The sequence below is a fragment of the Geospiza fortis genome, unplaced genomic scaffold, assembly GCF_000277835.1.
Source record: "Geospiza fortis unplaced genomic scaffold, GeoFor_1.0 scaffold88, whole genome shotgun sequence".
NCBI lineage: Eukaryota > Metazoa > Chordata > Aves > Passeriformes > Thraupidae > Geospiza > Geospiza fortis.
In genome coordinates this window covers 604951-625783 of record NW_005054434.1, presented here as the reverse complement: position 1 = coordinate 625783, position 20833 = coordinate 604951, and the positions used below count along the sequence as shown (strand labels likewise).

Here is a 20833-nt window from a genome sequence, read left to right as displayed (position 1 = left end):
GTGGTGTCTGTACCAGATTGCCCTTACTCACCTTCTCCTATGTTTCTCTCATTTCTTCCTCTTCCACTATTCCCTTTTTTGGAGGAAAAAGAGGGAAGTGTCAGTGCTCATTAACCCTGTGATATTTGTTCTGTCAATAGCTTTTCAATCTCTCTTTTCACACTTGCTCCCTCAACGTCACATAATCTGATGTGAGAGGATGTTTAAAAAGTGTACATAGGCTTAGAATTGAACCTAAGCTCCTCACAGTGGAGGCTGTGGCTTCCTGTGTGGCGTCTTGCAGTTGTAGAGGTGGAGGCAATGCTGCCCTGAGCATAAGTAGATTGGAGAGAAGCACAGCTCACAATTTTCACTTTAGTGCTTCATGCCCTCGTGTGAGTGCAGAACCCACAGTGCAGATATTTGTCACCTGCTCTGACCTTGTGCTCCTTCCCCACATCCAGTATCACATGCCACTGGGCTCACTCCCCCAGGATATTGGATGTAACTGTACACTTGGCTGCTCCTGCTGTTGTGTGTGGGGGAACTGTCCACAGTCCTGTGAATTACAGTTCTGTGAATCTGGTGACCCTCCACGAGTTCTAATGCCATGCATGGAAGGGAGTTTGGGTTAGCTTTGTTTGGCTTCTCCAAGTTCAAAATACAAGGGCTGCTGAAAGTGAAAATGGGGTTTCCCAACATGGTTATCAGCTCTTCTGTCTTTCCTCCTGTCCTCTCCTCTGCTCAGTGTGTATTTCAGTTCAGGATGTGTCCGTTCTCATCTGTATTCCCTTGAAAATCTCAAGGGTTCAAGGAAAGCTTTCTGTAGCATGGAGTTGTTTAAGTGCTCTGGCTTGTGCTCTGACTTTGCAGGTGTCTGAGCATGTGCCCAATTAATTTGTGGATTTCTTGTTTTGTTTTTCCCCACTCTGTGTCTCTCCCCTGCAGCTCAGTGAGCGGGCCCGGGAGAGGAAGGTTCCTGTCACCAGGATCGGCCGCCTCGCCAACTTCGGAGGTCAGTGTGCACTGCCACCCTTGCCATGGCACTGGCACTGCTGTCATGGCTGCCTGTGGCAGGGCTCCTGCTCTGCAACACTGGGGGGTTCCATCTGCCATCCCATTAGCAGTTCAGCTTGCTAACAGCAAAGTGCTTTCCCACAAACAGCTCGATTTGGGCTTTGTCATCACTCTTTAGAGTTTGGGGCAGACGATTTGGGGGTGCATAGTAGAGCTGTCGTGGTGACACATCCATGTGGGCTGTGCTGTTCTAACGGGAGACTGAGGTGCAGGCTGTTCCCCAACCTATACAAACACCCTGGTCCTGCACATGTGATTGCACTTTGAGGAGACTCTCCCAGTCCTTACAGTTTGATGTTACTGTCAAGCAGAGACAGCTGGAGCAGCTGTTATTTTAAGTAATCTTTCCCCAGTCTTATCCTTGCTACTTCTCTGAACAGTGTTTAAATATAAAACATTTCCTCCTGGTATTCCTTTTTGAGCATTGGGGAGATGATAATAGTCAAGGTTTGATTTACTAAGCCATTGCTTGTAGACCATTTTCTCCCAGGAAGGATGTAAATTCTAAGCTTGTAAGATCAAGCTAGCTGAAACTTAAATGAATTTTACTTGCAGAATGGGACTTACTATATCAAAAAGCAGCTAAATATCTTAAGTAATACTGACAGATGATGCTTATTTAATGTCTTGTATCCAAAATCATCAAAGGGCTTAATATGTTCCTAAGGAATAAGGTATCACATATTGCAGGTGGAGAGATGAACACAGCTAGTGCTACTTAGGTAATCATCCTCCTTGGATGAGGAGTCAGTGTTTTGCTGTGGTTGGGGTTCTTTTGTGCTCTACTGTTTTGAGATGATAGTGGCCTATGTAGGTTGTGAACAGTCTCTTGTGGCTCTTGTGATTCTCTACCACAAAATTTGATAGAGAAGCACATGTATAAAGTAGACATCCTTGTGTTACAGCTCCCAGAAGAAAGAAAAATAACCTGTCAAATGTAATTCAAATCAATTATTATATATAAAAAAATTACTATGTCTCTGTGTGTCCTTTTGTCAGACTAACAGGCACACTAGGAGGAGCTGGGGCAGGGGCTGATCCTATGCAGTGCAGAAATAAACAGCAAGTGAATTTTGTGATAAGTTTTTCAATCTTGTCAGATCTCTTTAACCCTGTAGTCTGTTGCAGGCACTCTGCCTTCACAGCATGCTCATTATTCCTTAAGGGAAAGCAGGGTTCATGATCTGCTCTTTGGAGTAACCAGACATTACTTTAAAACTCACTTGACTGTGTTCTTAAGCTCTGGTAGCACACAGGTGTCCATTCTAATCTAGCCTTGAATGTTAGGGGAAGTATCACAGCACTTTTAGCTGCCATCTTCTGAGTTCCTCTGTTGCTGCTTGCTGACAGCTGGTGGATGTGAAGTGGCAGATGACCAAATTTTCTGTGAACTTTGGGTTCCAGTGCTGTTGCTTTATGTTCCAGCTTTTGGCACCCAAGGCTGTTGTGGGAGGGAAGGCTAACTCATCCTTCTAGGGGAAGTATAACCTGTCTTCTCCTAACCTCAAGGTAAAAACCAAAACAAATAGCCCCATCAGACCAAAACCACTAAGGGAGAGTAGGAAAGAAAGAGATTGCTTACCAGAAGCATCTCCAGACATCTCTGTGTCATTTATTTTTTTTTTTGGTCTTGCTACTCTCTTCCAGTTGTCTGCTTCATATGAGTAAAATGTCTGGCAAGAGAGAGTGCTTGCTTTTAGAGGGCTGCTGGGGGAAAATTCTTTTGCAGAAATTATCCAGATTCTCTGGTCTCTGCAATCTCATGTTAGCATTCATTGCTTATCTTCCCCTCTGAATTTTAATTTGCAACAGCAAAGAGAAACAGTACTGTCAGTACAGTGGCTTAGCAAACAACAGATATGGTCTATAGGTAATTTATTTCAGTTTAAGATATCCCTCAGTATTATTTTGAGACTTTTTACAAGGACCTCTGGTAACAGGATGAGGGATAATGGCTTTAAACTGACAGAGGGCAGGCTTAGATTAGTTATAAAGGTTATTAGTTATAAAGGAGTAAATCCTTTATTCAGGGGGTGGTGAGGCACTGGCACAGCCTGCCCAGAGAAATTGGGACTGTCCCAACTCTGGAGGTGTTGAAGGCCGGGTTGGATGGGGGAGGATATAGAAATATTGCAGGAAACATCACTGTTAACCTGTGGAATATTAGTGAGCCAGCTGTGTCCTCACTTCCTAGGACATTCAAATGATGAGAATCAGCCAAGGAATGGCAGAGGTGGGGGATGATTATTTCCTGCTCTACTGCCAGGCTCTTTACATTGCCTTAAAAATAACTAAGGGCAGGAGGCTGCTCCATGTCTGTGAGGGAATGTAGCTTAAAGCAAGTAAACTTTTTTGTGTAGGAATTTTCTTGTGTGCTTTGGGATGCCATCTTCATTTGAAGACCCCAAAAAATCATTCTGGGAAATAAAGTGGTTGAGGTGGATTCTTCTCCTACAATCTCCACACCAGTCAAACTAGCATTTGGGTTTTTTTTTAATAAAATCAATTTTCCCCCTTTATTTCTATATTAGAACAGTATTATTTTAATGTTGGATAGGATGTTGAGTAGGTCAAAACCAGAGTTCATATAACTGTTCCTGGGGTTCAGATAGCTGAATTGCCATGCTATTGGCATGATCCCATTCCTCCTCCTGTCTTTGCATGTTTTCTTTCATCCCCTCCAGTGTTACAGGGAGTGTTCAGCTGTGTCTCAGCCATGATGTTGTGACACTCTGGTGAGTGATGGACAAATTAGCAACAGGAGGCAAAAATACTTGGGCTGCTGGGTTCCCCTGGCTTCTCACCTCTTCTGTGGGCAGAGCATTTTACTGGAAAGATTGAAGATCATGTTTTCCAACACTTGCCTGTAATACTGAGCTAATATTGCTCTGTGATCAGCACAAGATCCTCTACTGAACTTCTTAGTCCTTTATATGTATTTTTGTTTGCTTCTTGCAGCAGCCAGAGTGACTGCTGGTAGGTGTATTTATAGTACTAAATAGCATCCTTGATTTTTATTTATTTATTCTTCCCAGGATTGTAATTGACAAAACAGATTTTTTCTGCAGTTTTTTTGTTCCATGCTTGTTTTGTAGCCTGATGGGTCATCAGTTCCACTACTCAGTTCTTGATTTTTTTTACATTTCCATTCTCCCTTCCTTGCCTTATTTGACTTTTCTAAGCTGTTCCTGTCTCCCTTAATCATATTCCTGGTTTCTAAGTTTATTATTTTAATGATATAATAAGATTCTTTTGCAATAAAGAAAATTGAGGACGCTTGTGGTGAAGTCTAGATTTAATGTGATTTTAACAATTTTGAAAACAAAAAAAGCAAAAACCTGCTCTGTTGAGGTATGTTAGTAAAGCATATACAGACCTGACAGCTGCTGGATTCATGTGAGTGGATTGGGTTTGCTTGTCAAGGGTTTGGCTGCAGGGTGGCTTCTGGGAGAAGCTTCCAGAAACTTCCCCCTTGGAGCCAACTCCAAGGTGGCTCCAAGCCAAGGCCATCAGCAATGGTGGCAGAGCCTCTGGGATGAGAGTTAAGAAGGGAGAAAAAAATCCAGAAAAAAATGCAGCTGGAGAGAGGAGTGAGAGAAACAGCCCTGCAGGCACCAAGGTCGGGGAAGAAGGAGGTGGAGCAAGTGCTCCAGATGCTGGGGCTGAGATTCTCTGGCGGCCTGTGGTGAGGCAGCTGTGTCCCTGCAGCCCATGGAGGAGCCCCCAGTGAAGAATGGATGCTTGAAGAAAGCTGTGAGAAGCCCCCGCAGGAGCAGGTTTGCTGGCAGGACTTGTGCCCCTGGAGCAGCCTGTTCCTGAAGGATGCACCCTGTGCTGGGGCAGGCTGTGAAGAACTGCAGCCCATGGAGAGGACTCCTATTGGAGGAGTTTGTGGAGAACTGTCTCCTGTAGGAGCAGCCCCACGCTGGAGCAAGGGCAGAGTGAGGAGTTCTCTCCCTCAGGAGGGAGGAGCAGAATTCAGGAGTAAAGTTAAACTCAGGAAGAAGGGAGGAGTGTGGTATTCACATGCCCTCTGTTCAGAGATTTAGCTTTCTCAGGATTCTGCTGACAGAAGCAGAGAATGATCAAAACAATTCTTATCTCATTTGCTGCTCCTGTGTTTGTGCCCATGTGGAATGTGTTCTGGAGATTGTTTACCCAAGGTGATTGCTGGATTGGATTCTGGTGGTGGTTGTTTGGATTCATTGACCAGTGGGATCCATGTGTGGGTGTCAGGACTCTCGGGCGGAGAATCACAAGATTTTTGAGTTAGTTAGTTAGTAATCTTGTTAGTGTGATATAGTGTAATATAGCTATATTATAATATAGTATAATAAAGTAATTAATTAACTTTCTGACATCATGGAGTCAGATGCCTGTCATTCCCAGATGTTGGAGTTCTGCACATCGTTCTTCCCGCTCAGGGGCACCTTGCAAATCCGACAGAGGAGTAGAAGGAATGTCTTTTATGATTTAGTATTAATTTCTCATTATCCTACTCTGATTTGATTGGTAATAAATTGAACTAATTTCCCCAGGTCGAGTCTGTTTTCTCTGTGATGGTGATTGCTGAGTGATCTCCCTGTCCTTATCTTGAACCTTTCATTATATTCTTCATTGCCCTGTCCAGCTGAGGAGCTTCCAGTGTGTGCTGTGTGGTGATTGTGGTGTTTTACCTGACCAAAACCAGGGCACAGCTGCTCCAGGGGAGGGTCTGGCTCCCACCCTGTGCTTGGCAGGCTGAGCAGTGATAACAGCCCATTCAGCTCCTGTGTGTTTTGTTGTCTCAGTTGCTGAGCAAGAGGTTTTGCCCTGAACAAAACTGGTTCCAGATCATCCCTTGATAGGCTTGGTTTGGAGTGTACCAGATGCTGCAAATGCCTGGAAAATATTCCAAGAGCCACTCTGCTGGTATAGAACCAAGTGGCATTTTCCAGGCTTGAAACCATCTGCATGAAGTGCAAAATGCAGGAGAATGACTTTACAGAGGTACTTAAGGATATTGTTTTTTCAAGGTGCTGAACAATGCCTGTTGAGCACTGCTGAGAAGTGTCCCAAAATGAATAATCTTGGAGGAAATGCACCTCTTGCTGACAAGGGAAGTGAAGGACATCAGGAGTGTCCTGTGCAAGTAGATCAGTGGCCCAGAGGAGCTTTTGGAGCACTGCAGGTTCTTTGGAGGGGTGACTTGCTCCTGGTAACAGGTGAACAGCAGCAGCTCAGCCCCACAGAGCTGCTTACTCATTTCCTCCCACTGCAGGAGGGAATAGGAAAGAGCAAAAACTTGGAGAAAACTTGGGAATTGAGATAAAGACAGTTTCAGAGGGGAAGCAAAGAAAGCTCCATGTTCAAGCAAAGCAGCCAGAGGAGTTCATTCATGGCTCCCTGCTGGCAGGCAGATGTCCTGTACTCCTGGGAAGCAGCACCTCAGCACCTGTAGTAGTTACTTGGGAAGGCAAACACCTTAGCCCCAAACATCCACCCTTACAGCCTCCTTTTTTTGCAAGCTTGGCTGCTAAGAAGCAGCAAACACTGTGATTATAGTTGGAAGATGCTTGAAGCCTTTGTTTAAACTTCAGATCTTTAAAGCTTAGCAGCTGTTTAACCATGCACTTGTTTTAGCCCAACTTTAGTTTATCTGAAACTGTTGTTGATTGGTGATTTGGGTTCATTTTTTTTTTTGGAAATTGGATAGAGTGAGCAGTGAGGAAGTTGTAAGAGCACCTATTGGAAAAGCAGCTCTTTTTCTGGTGCAGTCTAAAATATTAGTACAGATGCTTAGCTGTGCACATTTATGAGAAGGAAGGTGCAAACCACGTTCATTTGTAGTCTGGTCTTGCCCACACTGATGTAAACCCAAGCTGCTTTTAAACAAGCTGTAACTTCTTCAGCTTTATTCTGCAAGACAGAACAGAATCTGGTTCCTAGATTTTCATTTACCTTTGAAGTGGTTTGTGTCTTAATGATAAAGAGATTAGAAACTTCAGATATGTTTTATTTTATGTCCAGGAAGTAAATCTGGTAATTTTTAATTTTAGACATTGAACATAAAGCCTATAGAAGATGATGTGATGTTTTTACTCTGAAACCAGTTACTGCCAGTCAGTTCAGTCTAGCTCTGATAATGATCAAGCTGATTTATGGTGGGGAGCATTGTTTTGGAGGTGGTAAAAATGGGATCAAGGCCAATAGAAATGTTCTGTGAGTGGTATTTAGTCTAGAAAATCACATCTTATTGATGAGATGTATTTATTGGCTTCCTATCTGACTCTTGGTACTGCCTGCTCCAAGTTACTGTCTTGTATGTGGGATCTGATTGGAAATAATTGTGTAGAGCATTTTAGTAGGTGTTTATGCTGTGTTTGAAAAACCTTTTTGCTTGTTTTCTCTGAAGCCTAGGGGTATTTTTCTCACTTTGTTTAGCTAATAAAATCTCTGGATTTCTGGTGCAAAACACTTGTTAATTGGTAATGCATGGTTTGCCAAAATTGAAGGGTCTACACAAGACAGTAACTAACATCAGACTTCCTTCAGTGCTGTGACTCCATAGAAAAACTCACAGAAAATATAGAAATTTGTTTTAAACCTCAAACAAAAACCATGCCACAAAAACCCCCACCAAACCAACCAAAAAACCCAAACCCCAACCACCTTGTAATGTCATTGATGCCTCTTATGCTTCGTCTTATGCAGGATTCTCTGGCCCCACTGCATGTAGTCTGTAAGATTAAAAGTGGAGCTGTTTGTGAAGCAGACAAATACACAAGCCTGAAATTGCACTGGGAGTGGGGGAGATGTAATTGCCTGATGGGAGAGAGGAAAAACTCCAGTGCAGGATCAGGGTCACCTTGTTTGTGGCCAGGCTTTCTCACTTGAGTCTACAAAATTTGTGCATGTGGTTCTTCCTGCACACGTGCAAAATGCCATGTGCTGGACAGCTCTGCTTCCTTCATTGTGCTGACTTTGTTCCCTGGTTCTTTCACCTGGGAATTTTTCCAGCAGTGCCTTAAGGAGGGCTTGGGGTGCTGGGAAAGCAGGTGCACCCAGTACTGTCAGCAATGTGGGAGTAGAGCACAGCAGGATGCACCACTGTTGAGGAGATGTGGAGCAGCACCATCTGTTCTGATTGCCCATGCCATTTATTATCCAGAAAAATAAATATTTTGATATTGGGAAGGCAGTGAGACCTTTGGTTGTATGATTAGATCTGTGCCTCATTTGGTGCCTTTGCAGTGGTTAGCAGAGGCAGATAATGCTGCTTTTGTAGTCCTGTAACCTGTGGCTGTGAAACCTCCCTGCAATTCACTGCCTGCCAGGGTGATAGTGCACGGGGAGTGCTGGTGTTTTGTCTCCTGGTTTTACTGCTGGGTGGGATTACTCCCCAGCCCAGCTCCTTGGACTGCAGGTTGCAACACTGCTGGTGTAAGGTGAGCCTTGGGGTAAAACATGTTTCTGTTCATCACAGTAAGTGAGCTCATGGAAGGAAGAGGCAGCTAATGAGCACAATTAAACCTAAAGCTTGGACAGCAATGTTGCACAACTTTACACTCTATTGGCAGTGGCTTCATCCTAAATGATGCTTTTCCTCCTGCTGTTGTGGCAGGGTGGGCAGTGAGAGGGATTCTGTTCCTTCTGAGAATTGTACTTTGAGAACCATGTTTGTGAAAGTTTTGGCTTCTTTTTATTCCCCTTTTTTAAACTCCATGATTTGAGTCTACAGCAGGACATCAGCCAGAGCACAAAGCTCTGAGTAACACTTGTGACATGCTTTATAAAAGCCAGATGTCCCAGGCTGGCCTAGCCTATGATTCCTGGCTGGCATGCTGGGCTGAAGAAGTACAGGAGAAAACTCTTCAGTGTCCACTGAAGATGGCTCCATTGCAAAGGCCAGGATGTTCTAACTGAGCTGTGGTGCATTTGAACAATGTGTGGCTTAAAGTTAATTACCAAAAATGCTTCTGTATGTGGCTTGGAGGGTTTTTTCATTCTGACTTAAGTCTTTTTCTTGTTATTTTAAAGGACTGGCTGTTGGTCTTGGCATTGGGGCACTGGCAGAAGTGGCAAAGAAAAGCCTTAGACCTGAGGAACGCAGTGGTAAGCCATTTCCATGTCCTTCCATTTTCTTTTTATCTTCCTCTTTATTTTATTTCTAGACACAGTTTACCTGCATTTGCAAAATTTGTATTCTTTTGAAGGCTGGGTAGTGAGACAGAATAACAGGGGATATATATGGGTAGTTCTTTTATTTTCAATATTATTCTTCATCTCTTGGCTCTTCTCCCATCTCAGTACACCACAGCCTCACTACATGGACAGAGGTCAGAGGAATATTCCAGAGAATGTGTTTGTGCCAGCACAGTTTGTGCAGCTTTACTTTCCCATAGCCATCCCTGAGGTTCAGTACTATCCTTGTGCCCGTTATTGGATTGTCTTAACAATTCTTTTTAAACTGTTCAGTGAAACTGTGCATTTCTATCAGTACAGAAAGTTTACATGAGCCTCTGTGTCTGAACATTTTGTTAGTGTTGCAGTCTGTTTGAAATTAAAGGATTCTGCCTAGGAGGAACTTGGAGGATGGCTGTTCTCTTGTAAGAGAGACAAAGCACTTTATGCTCCTGTTAAATGGGAATTCTCTATTTCCAATATCTGTCTTGTGCTGCCTTCTAAAGGATTCTCATAACATGCAAAAGGCTGTGCTGTGCAAATTGACCTGGTTGACCTCCTTCCTTTCCAGCTTATGTGAAATTGGAGGTAAAATGTTCCTAAATTGTTCCTGACCATGTTGTGGTGGCTTTCTTCTAAGCATATGTGTGGGTAAAATATTGTGGGGGTCCTGTGGGTGAATGCTTTAGGGCATAGAAAATTCAGGTGTTGTTCTCCAGAAAACATGAGATTACTCTAAAGTTTGTGGTTTCATTCACTTGTTTGTTATCCAGAAAAAGCTTTGGTGGGATACTGCCAAAATGTCAAGGTCTGTCAGAGTTGCTGCAGGCTGTTTGGTCTCCAGCTGGTCTCTCTGCTTTGGCTGGTGTGGTTGTGTGTTTAGGTTACTTCCAGTGACTGGGGGGAGCTGGTGAAAGGTTGAAATACTTGTAGCTAGAAGTAAAAATGAAGTCAAATTGTTCCTGGTTCAGAAGCATTACTTTCAGATAATGACAACTGCTGGGTCTTTGTAATTCTACTCTAATTCAGTTTCTGTCTTCACCCTGCTCATCTTTAGGGGTGGAAGAGGGATGGAAACTGAACCTCTGTTTCAGGAGGTACTGGAGTGGCTGAAAAATGAAGAAATTTGGAGGGGGGGGAAAAACACTGAAAAAACAAAGCAACTGAACAAAAAAATCCCAACCAAAATAAATTCCCAAACCATAAGACAACACTTCAGGATATGAAACACATTCCCATTAGTAGGAGGCAGGAGTTGTGGACAACCTATGACTCTGCTTGTATTTGAAATACTAAAATGCAAATATTAACAGCAAGGCAATACAGCCCAGCAGAGAAAAAGGATCCTTGCCAAAGAGTTCTTGTTTCTCTCTCAGACCTGAGGTGTTTGAGGATGGGAGGGTTTCTTTGCTTTGATTTAAAAACATGCACTCAGGCAAACACAGCTCATCCTGTGGAGAATCCTTGAATGCCTTTTGCTTTCAGCACCTGGCATGTTTGACAGGTTGTTGATACCTGTTGGAAGCTGATGATTTGTGTTGCTTTTAACAGAGGTGGAATTGCACAACTGTTGGCATTTCTCTGCTTGCCAGAGTGTTTTCTAATTAGGCACACCCTAAATGAAAACATGAGCTTGCACAGCTCTGAAGTTTGAGGGAATAACATGAGCTTTTTTCCTCTCTCTTCCAGCATGAGAAGGATTAGTTTTATTTTTTTATTATTTAGAGGGCAGAAGACACTTTCTCCTTGCAATAAAGCAACTGCAAGTTTAAACTTTTTATCTTTTATCTTCTTGATGGGGAAACTACTATTTTTCTCTGTCATAAGCCTGCTCTACAATCTTGAATCTTGCTTTGGGAAGAGTGATTTTCTTGAATAAACCTTGATTTAAAAAGGCAGCCATGAGAACTGCCAACTTCATTGCTAGGCAGGGAATAAGAAAATGACCTGGCTTTTATTTTTAGGTGTTTGTTTGTCTTTCCTTGTTGCTTCCCCTCTTGCTGTCAAGTCTGCTTAGGTAAGATCTTGGAGCAGTGGTTGTGCTGTAAAGGACAGCAATATCAATAGTGGAACTGAAAATTGGCCAAGAGCAGCAAGTGTGGAGGTGAGGCAAAAGTGAAACACTTCCAGCCTTTGTACTCTTCTGGAGCTTCTCAGGCAAAAGCCACAGGAAGGTTTCCAGGTGACTCAGCTACACCTCTAGCTAGTGTCCTTGGATGTGTTTTGCACAGTATTTTAGAGTGGTGGGTAAGGCTCCATGAATGAGAGCTCTCTCCATGGGCTCTGCTCCTGCAGAAATGCACAGCAGGGGATAGGTAGGTACACAGTGGGAGTCCAAGATCCCATTTTCTTACTGTTTTTCTGACAGTACCAGCCTGAGCTGTTCTTGGGGAAAATCTCCTAAGTATCTCCACATTTCCTTAAAAATACCTCTGCACCCCTTTCCTGATTTCAGCTCGAGGCATTGGTTCCCAAGTTTTGTGGCTGCTAGCACCATGAGTTTGGCCTGAGACCTGTCTCTTTGGAGAATGACATATTGTCCTGTTCCTGGGAAGCTGCTGGGGGATGTAATTTCTCTCCCTACTGCTGCAACATTAATAGGAACTTCTTGGCACTCCAGACTTAAACAAGTGGGATGTGTGTGTATCCCCAAAGGCATGCCTAAGAATTTCACACTCTCACTGGCATCCAGGGGTAATAAGGAAGAGTTTTCACTTGGTTGCTCTCCTCTTGCCTAGACAGTACAAACTAAAGTGTCTTTACTCCTTTAAAATGGAGTTAGAAACACTGGTCCTTTAGTCCCAACCCCTCTCCCAACCCCTGAGCTACACATGATCCTGATAGCACAGCTTGTACTTCTTCTTTCCATTGCTGTTATCAGAGGGACTGCAAATTCCTACTCTCCTGCACATTCTCTAGCAATTCTGCTAGTGCTGATCTGTTTTTTCCAGCTCAGCTTCCCCATCTTTGTTTAGTAGCCACAGGACTCTTCTCTCCCTACTTTGGATTGTCTCTTTTTCCATAAACAATTCACTTCTTAGGGACTTAGCCTAGAACAAACATGTCTGGTGCAAGAATTGGTGAATTTCTTCCTTTTCTGTCCAAGCCTGATGTCCTGGACATAAATTCATTCTGCTGCCAAATTCTTGTAAGTAGATGCAGGTTTTTTGGGGGTTTTTTGTTTGTTTTTCTTTTTTTCTTTTTTTTTTTTCCAATAATGCTTAAGGCCCTAGTTCTGCCATCTTTAAGTGGTTTGGCTCATCTTGTTAAAAAGAGGATGACTGACTTGATTTCCAGTTTGAATTTTCCTGGTAGGCTGAAAACCTCCTCTGTCACTGGTGACCTTGATGGCAGCCTCAGTATTTAAAGTTTGTATGTAAGTACACACTTGTATGTAAATACAGTAGAAGGCCCACACAGGATGGGAATGGGAAAGCAGAATAAATTCCCAGGAATTAGAATGAGAGTGCCCAAATAAACAGCTGCTGTTGCAAGTATAGAGACTGGGTTCAAGGACAACTTTGTCACTTATTAATGATCTGTCCTGGGCAGTTCTTCAGGCACTGCACAAATGCCAGGCTGGACAGAGCCCTGACAGGCTGGCACTTGGCCTGGATTTGGACACAGAGGGATTTTCTTATGAGAGGCAGTCATGCAATATTCTTGGGTTGTCAGTCTCAAGTGCTTAGGCCATATTTTTAAATATTCCTTTGCCCCAAAGTTTCTGTGGCAGATGGTCCTAAAACAAATACAAAGTCTAGTCACTAGTTCTCCATTTGATGGTGGCAAAGGAGTGATGCAGCAGTGAGTTGCACACAGGTTTAGAAAGGTTCATGCTGATTCTGAATTTGGAAAGGAAAAAAGAATAAAAATGGGTCAAGCATTAGGGAGGGTGTCTGCCTGCTGCCTGTTCTGTGGAAGAACTCACAGGCCCAGGCACTGTGGCTGCAGGAGATTTAATTTCTGAGGTGTCCATGTTGCCACAGCTTGTATGTGACTTCTATTTGCATTTTTTCCTTTCCTAGTGAAATAGGTAAAACCAGCTTTGTGATCTGAAGATGGGGAAGAAATAATGTGAGGCACCAAAAGGTGCCAGCCAACATTTTGGCTAAAATGTTAACTCACTGAAAATTGGTATATTTGTCCATGGACTTGCGGTGGGTTTTATTCCCCTCTCCCTTTCCACCCAGGCTTGGAAGGCTGTGTCTGTTTTCTTTCTGCTTGCCATTGACATAGCACTGCTTTTCACTCTTGCTTCCAGGTCACATTCTTGTTCATGCACACTTGTACCAAAGCACACAAGCAAGAGCTGCTCCTGTGCTGTGGGGCTGCCTGGTGCTCAGGTATTGCCCCTGGAGGTTTGACTTCAGTGAGGAGCCTGCCTGGAGAAGAGGATTTGGGACTGCCTGGGTTTGGCCCTTTCTCTGATAAGAGTTAAAATTGGCAGGGTTCACTGGCTTCTGGATGTGGCTTTAATCATTAACTAACCCCTTTATTCTGCTGCTGACTCAAAGGAGGATGTTTTTGTGTGCAGTGCTGTGAAGGGAGATGTGGTTTTCATACTTTCCCTAGGTCCTGTGTGTCATCTCATACAGGGATCTGCCTCAGCATTGCTAAGGATACAGTTTTCTTGACAGGACACTTGAGAGACAGCTTTTCAAGTGTGTAAAGCTAGATCCTTCTGCCCTGGGTAGCAGTACCTGTTCAGTCTTTAAGTCTCATTACATCCATTATCCAGAGCAAAATGCGTTCTGAAGATTGCAATGTGCTGGAAGTGGTGAATTCTGGACCTGTCCTGCTTTTCCATATCTTGCTCTCAAGAGCAGGATAGCTGTCCTGTGTACTCCTGGTGTTTTTATTCCTTTTTTTCCTGTGCATCCTTGACTTAGGACAGGGATTTGTAGAGAGAACATCCCACATGCACTCCCATCCTGCTGCTGTCCCACAAAACAGATGAAAGAAAGAGAGGGGATGAAGGGCAGGAGAGCAGCCTGTACCTGGCACATCTGTGCTCTGCCAGTGGAGAGTTCTGTGGAGTCACTTCTGCAGGGAAGGTCTGTAAGCAATCCAGCTGCTTGCAGGGACTGAAGGGTGTCTGTCAGATCAGTGACATGCTTGGCACCTCAAAAAAAAATGGTACCAAGTTGTGGGAGCTATCAGAGTTTAGACAGCAGCTACTTCAGTCTGTCTCTGTTATTTCTCCTGTCCCCTGGCCAATCTAAGTCCCTCTGTGCACCTTCCTGAGAGCTGCCAGGAGATGGAGAGCATCTCTGGCTACTCTAGTCACCAGTCATTTCCATCTGCTGTCTGAGATCTCCAGGGCTGTGCCTTTTTGGGTCCTGCTTATTGTTTATGGGGGCTTCAGCTGTTCTGTCTTCTGTTCCTGTAAAATATTCTAAAAACAATGCAGCTGCAAGATCAGCATGTGAGCTGTGAGCTCTGCAGCCTGGCTGCAAGGCTGCCCCTCCTCCTGCTTGGCTGGCTGTCAGCAGGAGAGGTGGGTGGGTGTCTGCCCCCTCTGTCCCTGCTCCACTGGGCATTGCCCTGGCTGGGAGCTCTGGGCTGCTTCTCCCAAAGGGACCACAAACTAGAATCAGGGTCTGCTTCCCCTCTCCCTTAAGAAAAGTAAAATAAATTAAAGTGCTTCTTATGCCACACAATCCCCCTGTTGCACACTTGGAACTGTGGCACTGGTGTGTACATGGCTGTGTGAGCTCTCTGGGCCTGTCAGACACCAGGCTTTACACATGCTTGGGGACAGGAGAGTGTGTGTTTGAGTGTGTATGTTTTGGCCTTGTTCTGTGTAAGCTCCCACATTAAGAGGCTGGAAGAGGCCTGCTGGTCTGTGCCAGTGTTCTTCCAAGGCTTTTGAGGATTCCTCCTTGCTGTGGCTCACTCCCACTGCCCTTCTGAGGCTGTGGCTGTGCTGCAGCCCGTGGTGTGGGATTCAAGCCACCTTTGCATACTGTTTTAGGCTGTGCTGGCTGGCACAGTGAGTTCAAGCACCAGCATCTACCCAGGATGCCAGACAGTTTGCAGAGCAGCACATTCTGGGAGGCTGTGACTTGCTGCTCCTGGCCCTCAAGCCAAGGATGTCAAAGTTGTCCCAAGGCACATGTACAATTCAGTCCTGGGTTGCAGTGAAGGCACTCAGTGTAGTCCTGGTTTGATTTCCCTAGGGAAGGGCAAATCTCCTGTTGAATGTGGGCTTGCCAAGATAAGGGTGTTCTTCATTCATATTCTCTCTCCCTCAGGGAAGAAAGCAGTGATGGATTCTAGCCCCTTCCTGTCAGAGGCCAACGCAGAAAGGATCGTGAGGACCTTGTGCAAGGTCCGGGGAGCAGCGCTGAAGCTGGGACAGATGCTGAGCATTCAAGGTGAGTGTCCTTAGCACAGGTCCTCAGCTGTCCTTAGTGTGACACAGGGTCAGCTGTCTGCAGTCAGGCAGTGTCAAGTGCATGTGGAGACACTGAACAAATGGCTTTCTCCTGTGAGAGCAGTGATGGCAATGTTTCAGTTCATTTCTAATCCCAGTATGAAATAAATAGGTGCATGCACTTAGACACCACCACTCTCTCAGTGTCCTTATTGTGTGTAACTGAAATTGGTTGACAGTAGGGTGACACTGTGAATTTTAGTGTCTGTGTTACAAGCAATTGTAAAGAAGCAGAGCTGTATTACACTCTAATTGCAGGTGTCCTGCTAGAAAGGAGGAGGGTGACAACAAGAATGTGATCCTGTTCTTTGTTCACCAACAGTGGTCAAGGTTATATCCACAATATTCTCCCATTATAGCAACCTGATTGTGGTTTACATGCTCTGTGGGCACTGAAGCTTTACTGGAAAGGCCAGTACAGCTGATAATCTTATCAGGTATAAAACACTTGTTTCCATCCTGAGAAGACTTCAAACTGCTGCTTAACCCATTGAGCTCTGAGGCCAGTGACCACAGGTGAAGGCATGAGTGACATCAGTGTCTGCACTAAACTGTTAGGGAGTTGGCAGGTGTGCTCAGTTCAGACCTTATCTGGATCTTTCCAATTTGCCTTGCTGCCCAGCCTGATAGGGAAGGAAAGAACCAGCCAAAAATAGTTGTGAGACTTGTCTGGAAATAGCTTTCAATATGTTTCTGAAATTGAGTAAGTGTCTGAGTGTTTGAAGTACTCACTTCGCTTGGCTTGTGCTTCTACTTGAATTTTTGTAGGTATTAGCTGATGAGACTGGATCTAGTCGAGTATTAAATACTTTGGCCTTATCAACCAAACAAGATCAGTTCAGTGGGTTAGCTGATGAGACTGGATCTAGTAGAGTATTAAATACTTTGGCCTTACCAACCAAACAAGATCAGTTCAGTGTCCCAGAGAGCCCTGACTGGCATTTCATTTGCTAATCAGTTGGGTTAGGTGGTTAACAGGCTGATGGCCACCTGGCAGAGCCTAGTGGGAGGCATCAGCTGCTGTGTCAAAGGCTGCCACCCACGTGCTGTTTTCTCACCCTCCAGAAACTGCCAGGTGCCACTGATGGCTCACAGTGCAGATCCAGGAGGAGCTCCTGTGCTCCTTGCCTTCCAGTGCCTCTGGTATGTGGGCAGAGCAAGCCATGCCTGGAAATCAGCTCTGCTCTTAAACTCATCTGCCATAGGTGGGATTAATTTCAGATTCTTGGGACACCACTGAGCTGTGCCTGCTGTGTGCCCAAGTGTGGTCACAGCTGCCCTAGGCCTGGATGTGAGTGCAGAGGAGGCAGCTATGAAAGGCCCTCTCTGAGGAGCAGAAATGCTCTGGATTTTTATAACTTGCCTGCTGTCTCCTAACGTTACACTGCTCTGGCAGGAGTGTCAAATACTTGGTGATTGACTTCACTCTGGTGTCAGGAACAGCCTTCAGCAACCTCAGTGGTTGTACCCAGGCCTCATTTGGACTCTTGCTATAAGTGTGTGGATTCTGCTGTGCCTGGCAAGAACACAAGCCCATGGTGACCTTGCTGGGGTCAGCTGTGGTGAGATAAATCAGACAATGCAGAGTGTCTTTTTCTTGGGGTGGCTGTTTGGACAGGAGGGTTTCATGCAGGTCCTTCCACTTCATGGGCTTCTCTGGGGCCTGGTGAATTTGAATTCACTGCTTCTGTCAGCAGGTCTGGGTGTTAACTGGGGGCAGGGGCTCCCTGTAGCTGAGCACAAGTCACAAAGCAGTGTCCTTAAAGCCCCTGATGTCTCTTGTGTTTCCCTGATGTGGGAGTCAGTGCATTTGTTAGGGACCCACATTCCTAAAGCTCCTGCACAGAAAAGATGCCAAAGGCCCCCAGTCGTGGTGGAAAGGCAGCTGAGAGCGCCCTACCTTGGCTCCTGCTTTGTGTTTTGTTCCAGTACGGCCTCAGCAGTTGACCACAAAGACGTAAAACCTTATTCATCAGCATGTTGTAAGCCTGGCAGAGCTGCTTCCACGGCAGGGCTGATTTTTGACATTGCTGCTGAGTTTCTGTGCAGTCAGCCTGGACTTGCAGGTTCCTTGGCTATTTGACGTTGTGCTCATGAACAAAGGCTGGGGGTGGTCAAGCACCCCAGCTAAGGATGGATGCTCTCCCAGACTAGGGGTGGAAACCCTTTGTGGATGTCAGCAGTGAGCAGAAGAAAGGAAGTTGATCCTGAATGCCTGTGGCAGATGCTGATGCTTTGACACAAACAGCTTCTGGGAGTCACTCTTAGTGAGATCCCTTCTCCTTTTGCCCAGTCACCCTTGGCAGTGCAGGTGACACATTGCAGCATGGTGGTTAATACCTCCACAGAGCCCTGAGAATATTTTTTAGCGTGTTCAGAGGCTGGGCAGTGATACAGCATCAGTGACAGAGCAGGTGTTCCTTTCAGTGCACATGCAAATGCAATGTCTCACCTTCCTGCGGGCTTGCAACGTCACAGCAGGAGCTCCACTCACTGTTCCTGCAAAGCCTGATCCTCTATAAAACTTCTCTTGGCTCCACAGTGGGGTTTTGTCAGTGCTTTTAAATGCTGCTATGGCTTCAGTGGGAATTTGTAAATAATGCTGAGTGTTAATGTCACATCTCTGCATTATTTATCTTTTTTTCCTCCATTCCTTTCCACCCTTCTTCCCAGGACAGTCCTCTTAAGGTCACTGTTTGTTTCTTGTTTCCTGGGATAGATATAAGGTGGTTCATGCATGTGTATTTAGAGAGGAACAATAAATTTTTGTTTGAATGTCACAATTGCATGTGCAGGTTCAGTTCTCAGGATCAAGGCTTGTAGCCTGGATTTTTCCAGTGTTGAGAGAGCAGCAGATAAATCTGATTCCTCTACAATCACTTATGAAATTAAAAGTTTGCCAGCAGTGGTGGTTTTTCTCTGAGTTGTTGTAGAAGCCTTTCCTCAAGCAGAGGGCTAATCTTTCAGCCCCTCCTCTTATGAGTGTAAATATTTGCTTGCTAAATGCTTCTGACTTAAAAGTTTGGGCTCAGCTGTGTTCTCTGCTGCCCATTTGTAGTTGCTCTGCATTTGGGCAAAAGTTTTTTACAGTAGCAGATGCTGAATCCTGGTTTCTCCAAGAGTTCAGCACTTTTCTAAGTGGTGTTTTACTATTGCACAGCATTCTAGAGGAGCTGCTGCCCCTTAAAATGAACTGGATTAAACCACACTGGGAACCCTGGAGCATTGGGATGGCTCTCCAGGGTCCCTTCTGTGACCTGTGTTTCCATAAGGCAGTGGCCTCTCCTAGACCTGGATGCTGCCAGCCAGGAGATGGGCTGGTGTGTGACAGAGGCAGAGCACTCTGCTCTTGGCTCTGTCACCTGTCACCACACCAAAAGAATTCAAGAATTCCTTCTCAAACCTTCACTGGGGTGTGCCTGGGGCAGGACAGCCTGACTTGTCTGAGTGCAGGAGCACATTTCTTGGTGTGTTAAAGGATGCCATGCCTGCTCTGAGTGCTGTGTGCTTTCCCTTGGCAGATGATGCCTTCATCAACCCCCACCTGCAGAGGATCTTTGAGCGCGTGCGTCAGAGCGCCGACTTCATGCCCATAAAGCAGATGATGGTGAGGAATATTCCTGAGTGCCTGTCAGGGAAAGGGACAATGGACAGAAAAAATGTCACCTGTGACACGCCCTAGTAAGGGAGGTGGATGGGGATTTTATAGAATATTTCAATAATGTTGCATATTTTCAGTTGGGGGTAATGTGTGATTCCTTCTCTCAATTATGCGTTGTCTTTTCTCTCAAAAAATTGGAAGTTTGGGTCTAGACAGAGGGGAACAAATGTGGGAGTTTTTCATGTCCTGATATTAATGTTGATATGGAGCAGGATGCTGCCACAAATATGGTTATAAGGTCTTGTTGAGTGTAGCCTCCTCTTGTGTTTCCTGTTTTCTTTCTTGTGGGTCTTAGGGTGTCTAGATATGTCTACATCCCATTTTAGAAATAGACTTACAAGCCTCAGTCTGATGGAAAATAACCAGCAGCTTTGTCCTTACCATTTTGGTTAACTTGCCATCAAGAAAACCCAGAATTAAGCTAAGTTTGCTTTCCCCAGTGTTTATGTTCTCTGTAAATTACTGTGTAAAGGGTGATGCCAAAGGAACTGCCAGCACTACTTATCTTCTGCAAGACACTAAGCAGAGCTAGAACTTAAATATGGCAGTCTGGCAGGGTAGCAAAAAAGATGTTAAAGCAGGCTGTGATGTTTAATTGTCAGTATTGCCTTAAAGAGAGTCATGCCTGGATTGCTTCTCTTCAGCTTGGCAGGATGATGAAAGAGGAGAAATAGCTAAGTCATTTTCTTTGCTCATTTTCTGGAAGATAGCAGGTGGCACCTAAAAGGGGATGTTTGTGTTCAAGATTTCTGTCCCTTAGGGCAGAGCCCCACAGAGATCTGATCAGCACCTGTTCAGTGCTGGGGCAGCATTGCTGGCTGCACCACTCCCTGCCTTGGTGTGCAATGACAAGGCACAGAGGATGGTCTAGAAAGCAGGTTATAGGCACTCAGAAATCAGTCACCTTAGAGGAACGTGATTTCCAAGACTGAAAGTCTTAAATCTTTGCTTCCCATACCCTGATCCTTTCTATTTATTTGTAGAAAACTCTGAACAATGATCTGGGCCCCAACTGGAGGGATAAACTGGAGTCCTTTGAAGAACGCCCCTTTGCTGCTGCTTCAATTGGTCAGGTCCATCTGGCACGCTTGAAAAACGGGAAAGAAGTTGCCATGAAAATCCAGGTGGGCTTTCCAGAGCAGCCATGTCTTGTTTGTGCTCAGAGAAGGGCAGGGGAGCGACATGTGTACTGCTAGAGAAATAAAAAACATTTTAATGGAAGTGAAGAAGTCTTATGTAGTGCAAGTTGAGTGGAAAACACAGCAAAGGTTCTGCAGCTTGAGCCAGTCTGAATCCAGATGAGCAGCAGACATCCCATAGATTTTTCACTGCAGTTTGGGATAATGGTGCTGAGGGACTGCTTGTACTTTTAGGGCTGTATGGGAGGGTCCCAGCTGCTCCCCAGGTCAGTCCCCTTTCTGGCATGTGCACATGTCCCAGACCCCTTCTGGGTGTCAGCAACCTCAGGTGGCTCTTTCCAACAAAATGACATTCTAGAGCTAAAGCCTTTAAACCAT

The 20833-nt window shown here is 45.0% G+C and overlaps 1 protein-coding gene across 1 annotated transcript in view; it reads left to right on the top strand.

Annotated features, from left to right (window-relative positions):
* COQ8A (coenzyme Q8A) overlaps positions 1-20833 on the top strand; it is a 31808-nt gene that overhangs the window by 2784 nt on the left and 8191 nt on the right. The window contains exons 3-7 of the mRNA XM_005427014.2: positions 928-994; positions 9076-9150; positions 15474-15596; positions 19177-19262; positions 20300-20440. Coding sequence (XP_005427071.1) covers positions 928-994; positions 9076-9150; positions 15474-15596; positions 19177-19262; positions 20300-20440 — 492 coding nt within the window. The remainder of the gene's footprint in view (positions 1-927; positions 995-9075; positions 9151-15473; positions 15597-19176; positions 19263-20299; positions 20441-20833) is intronic.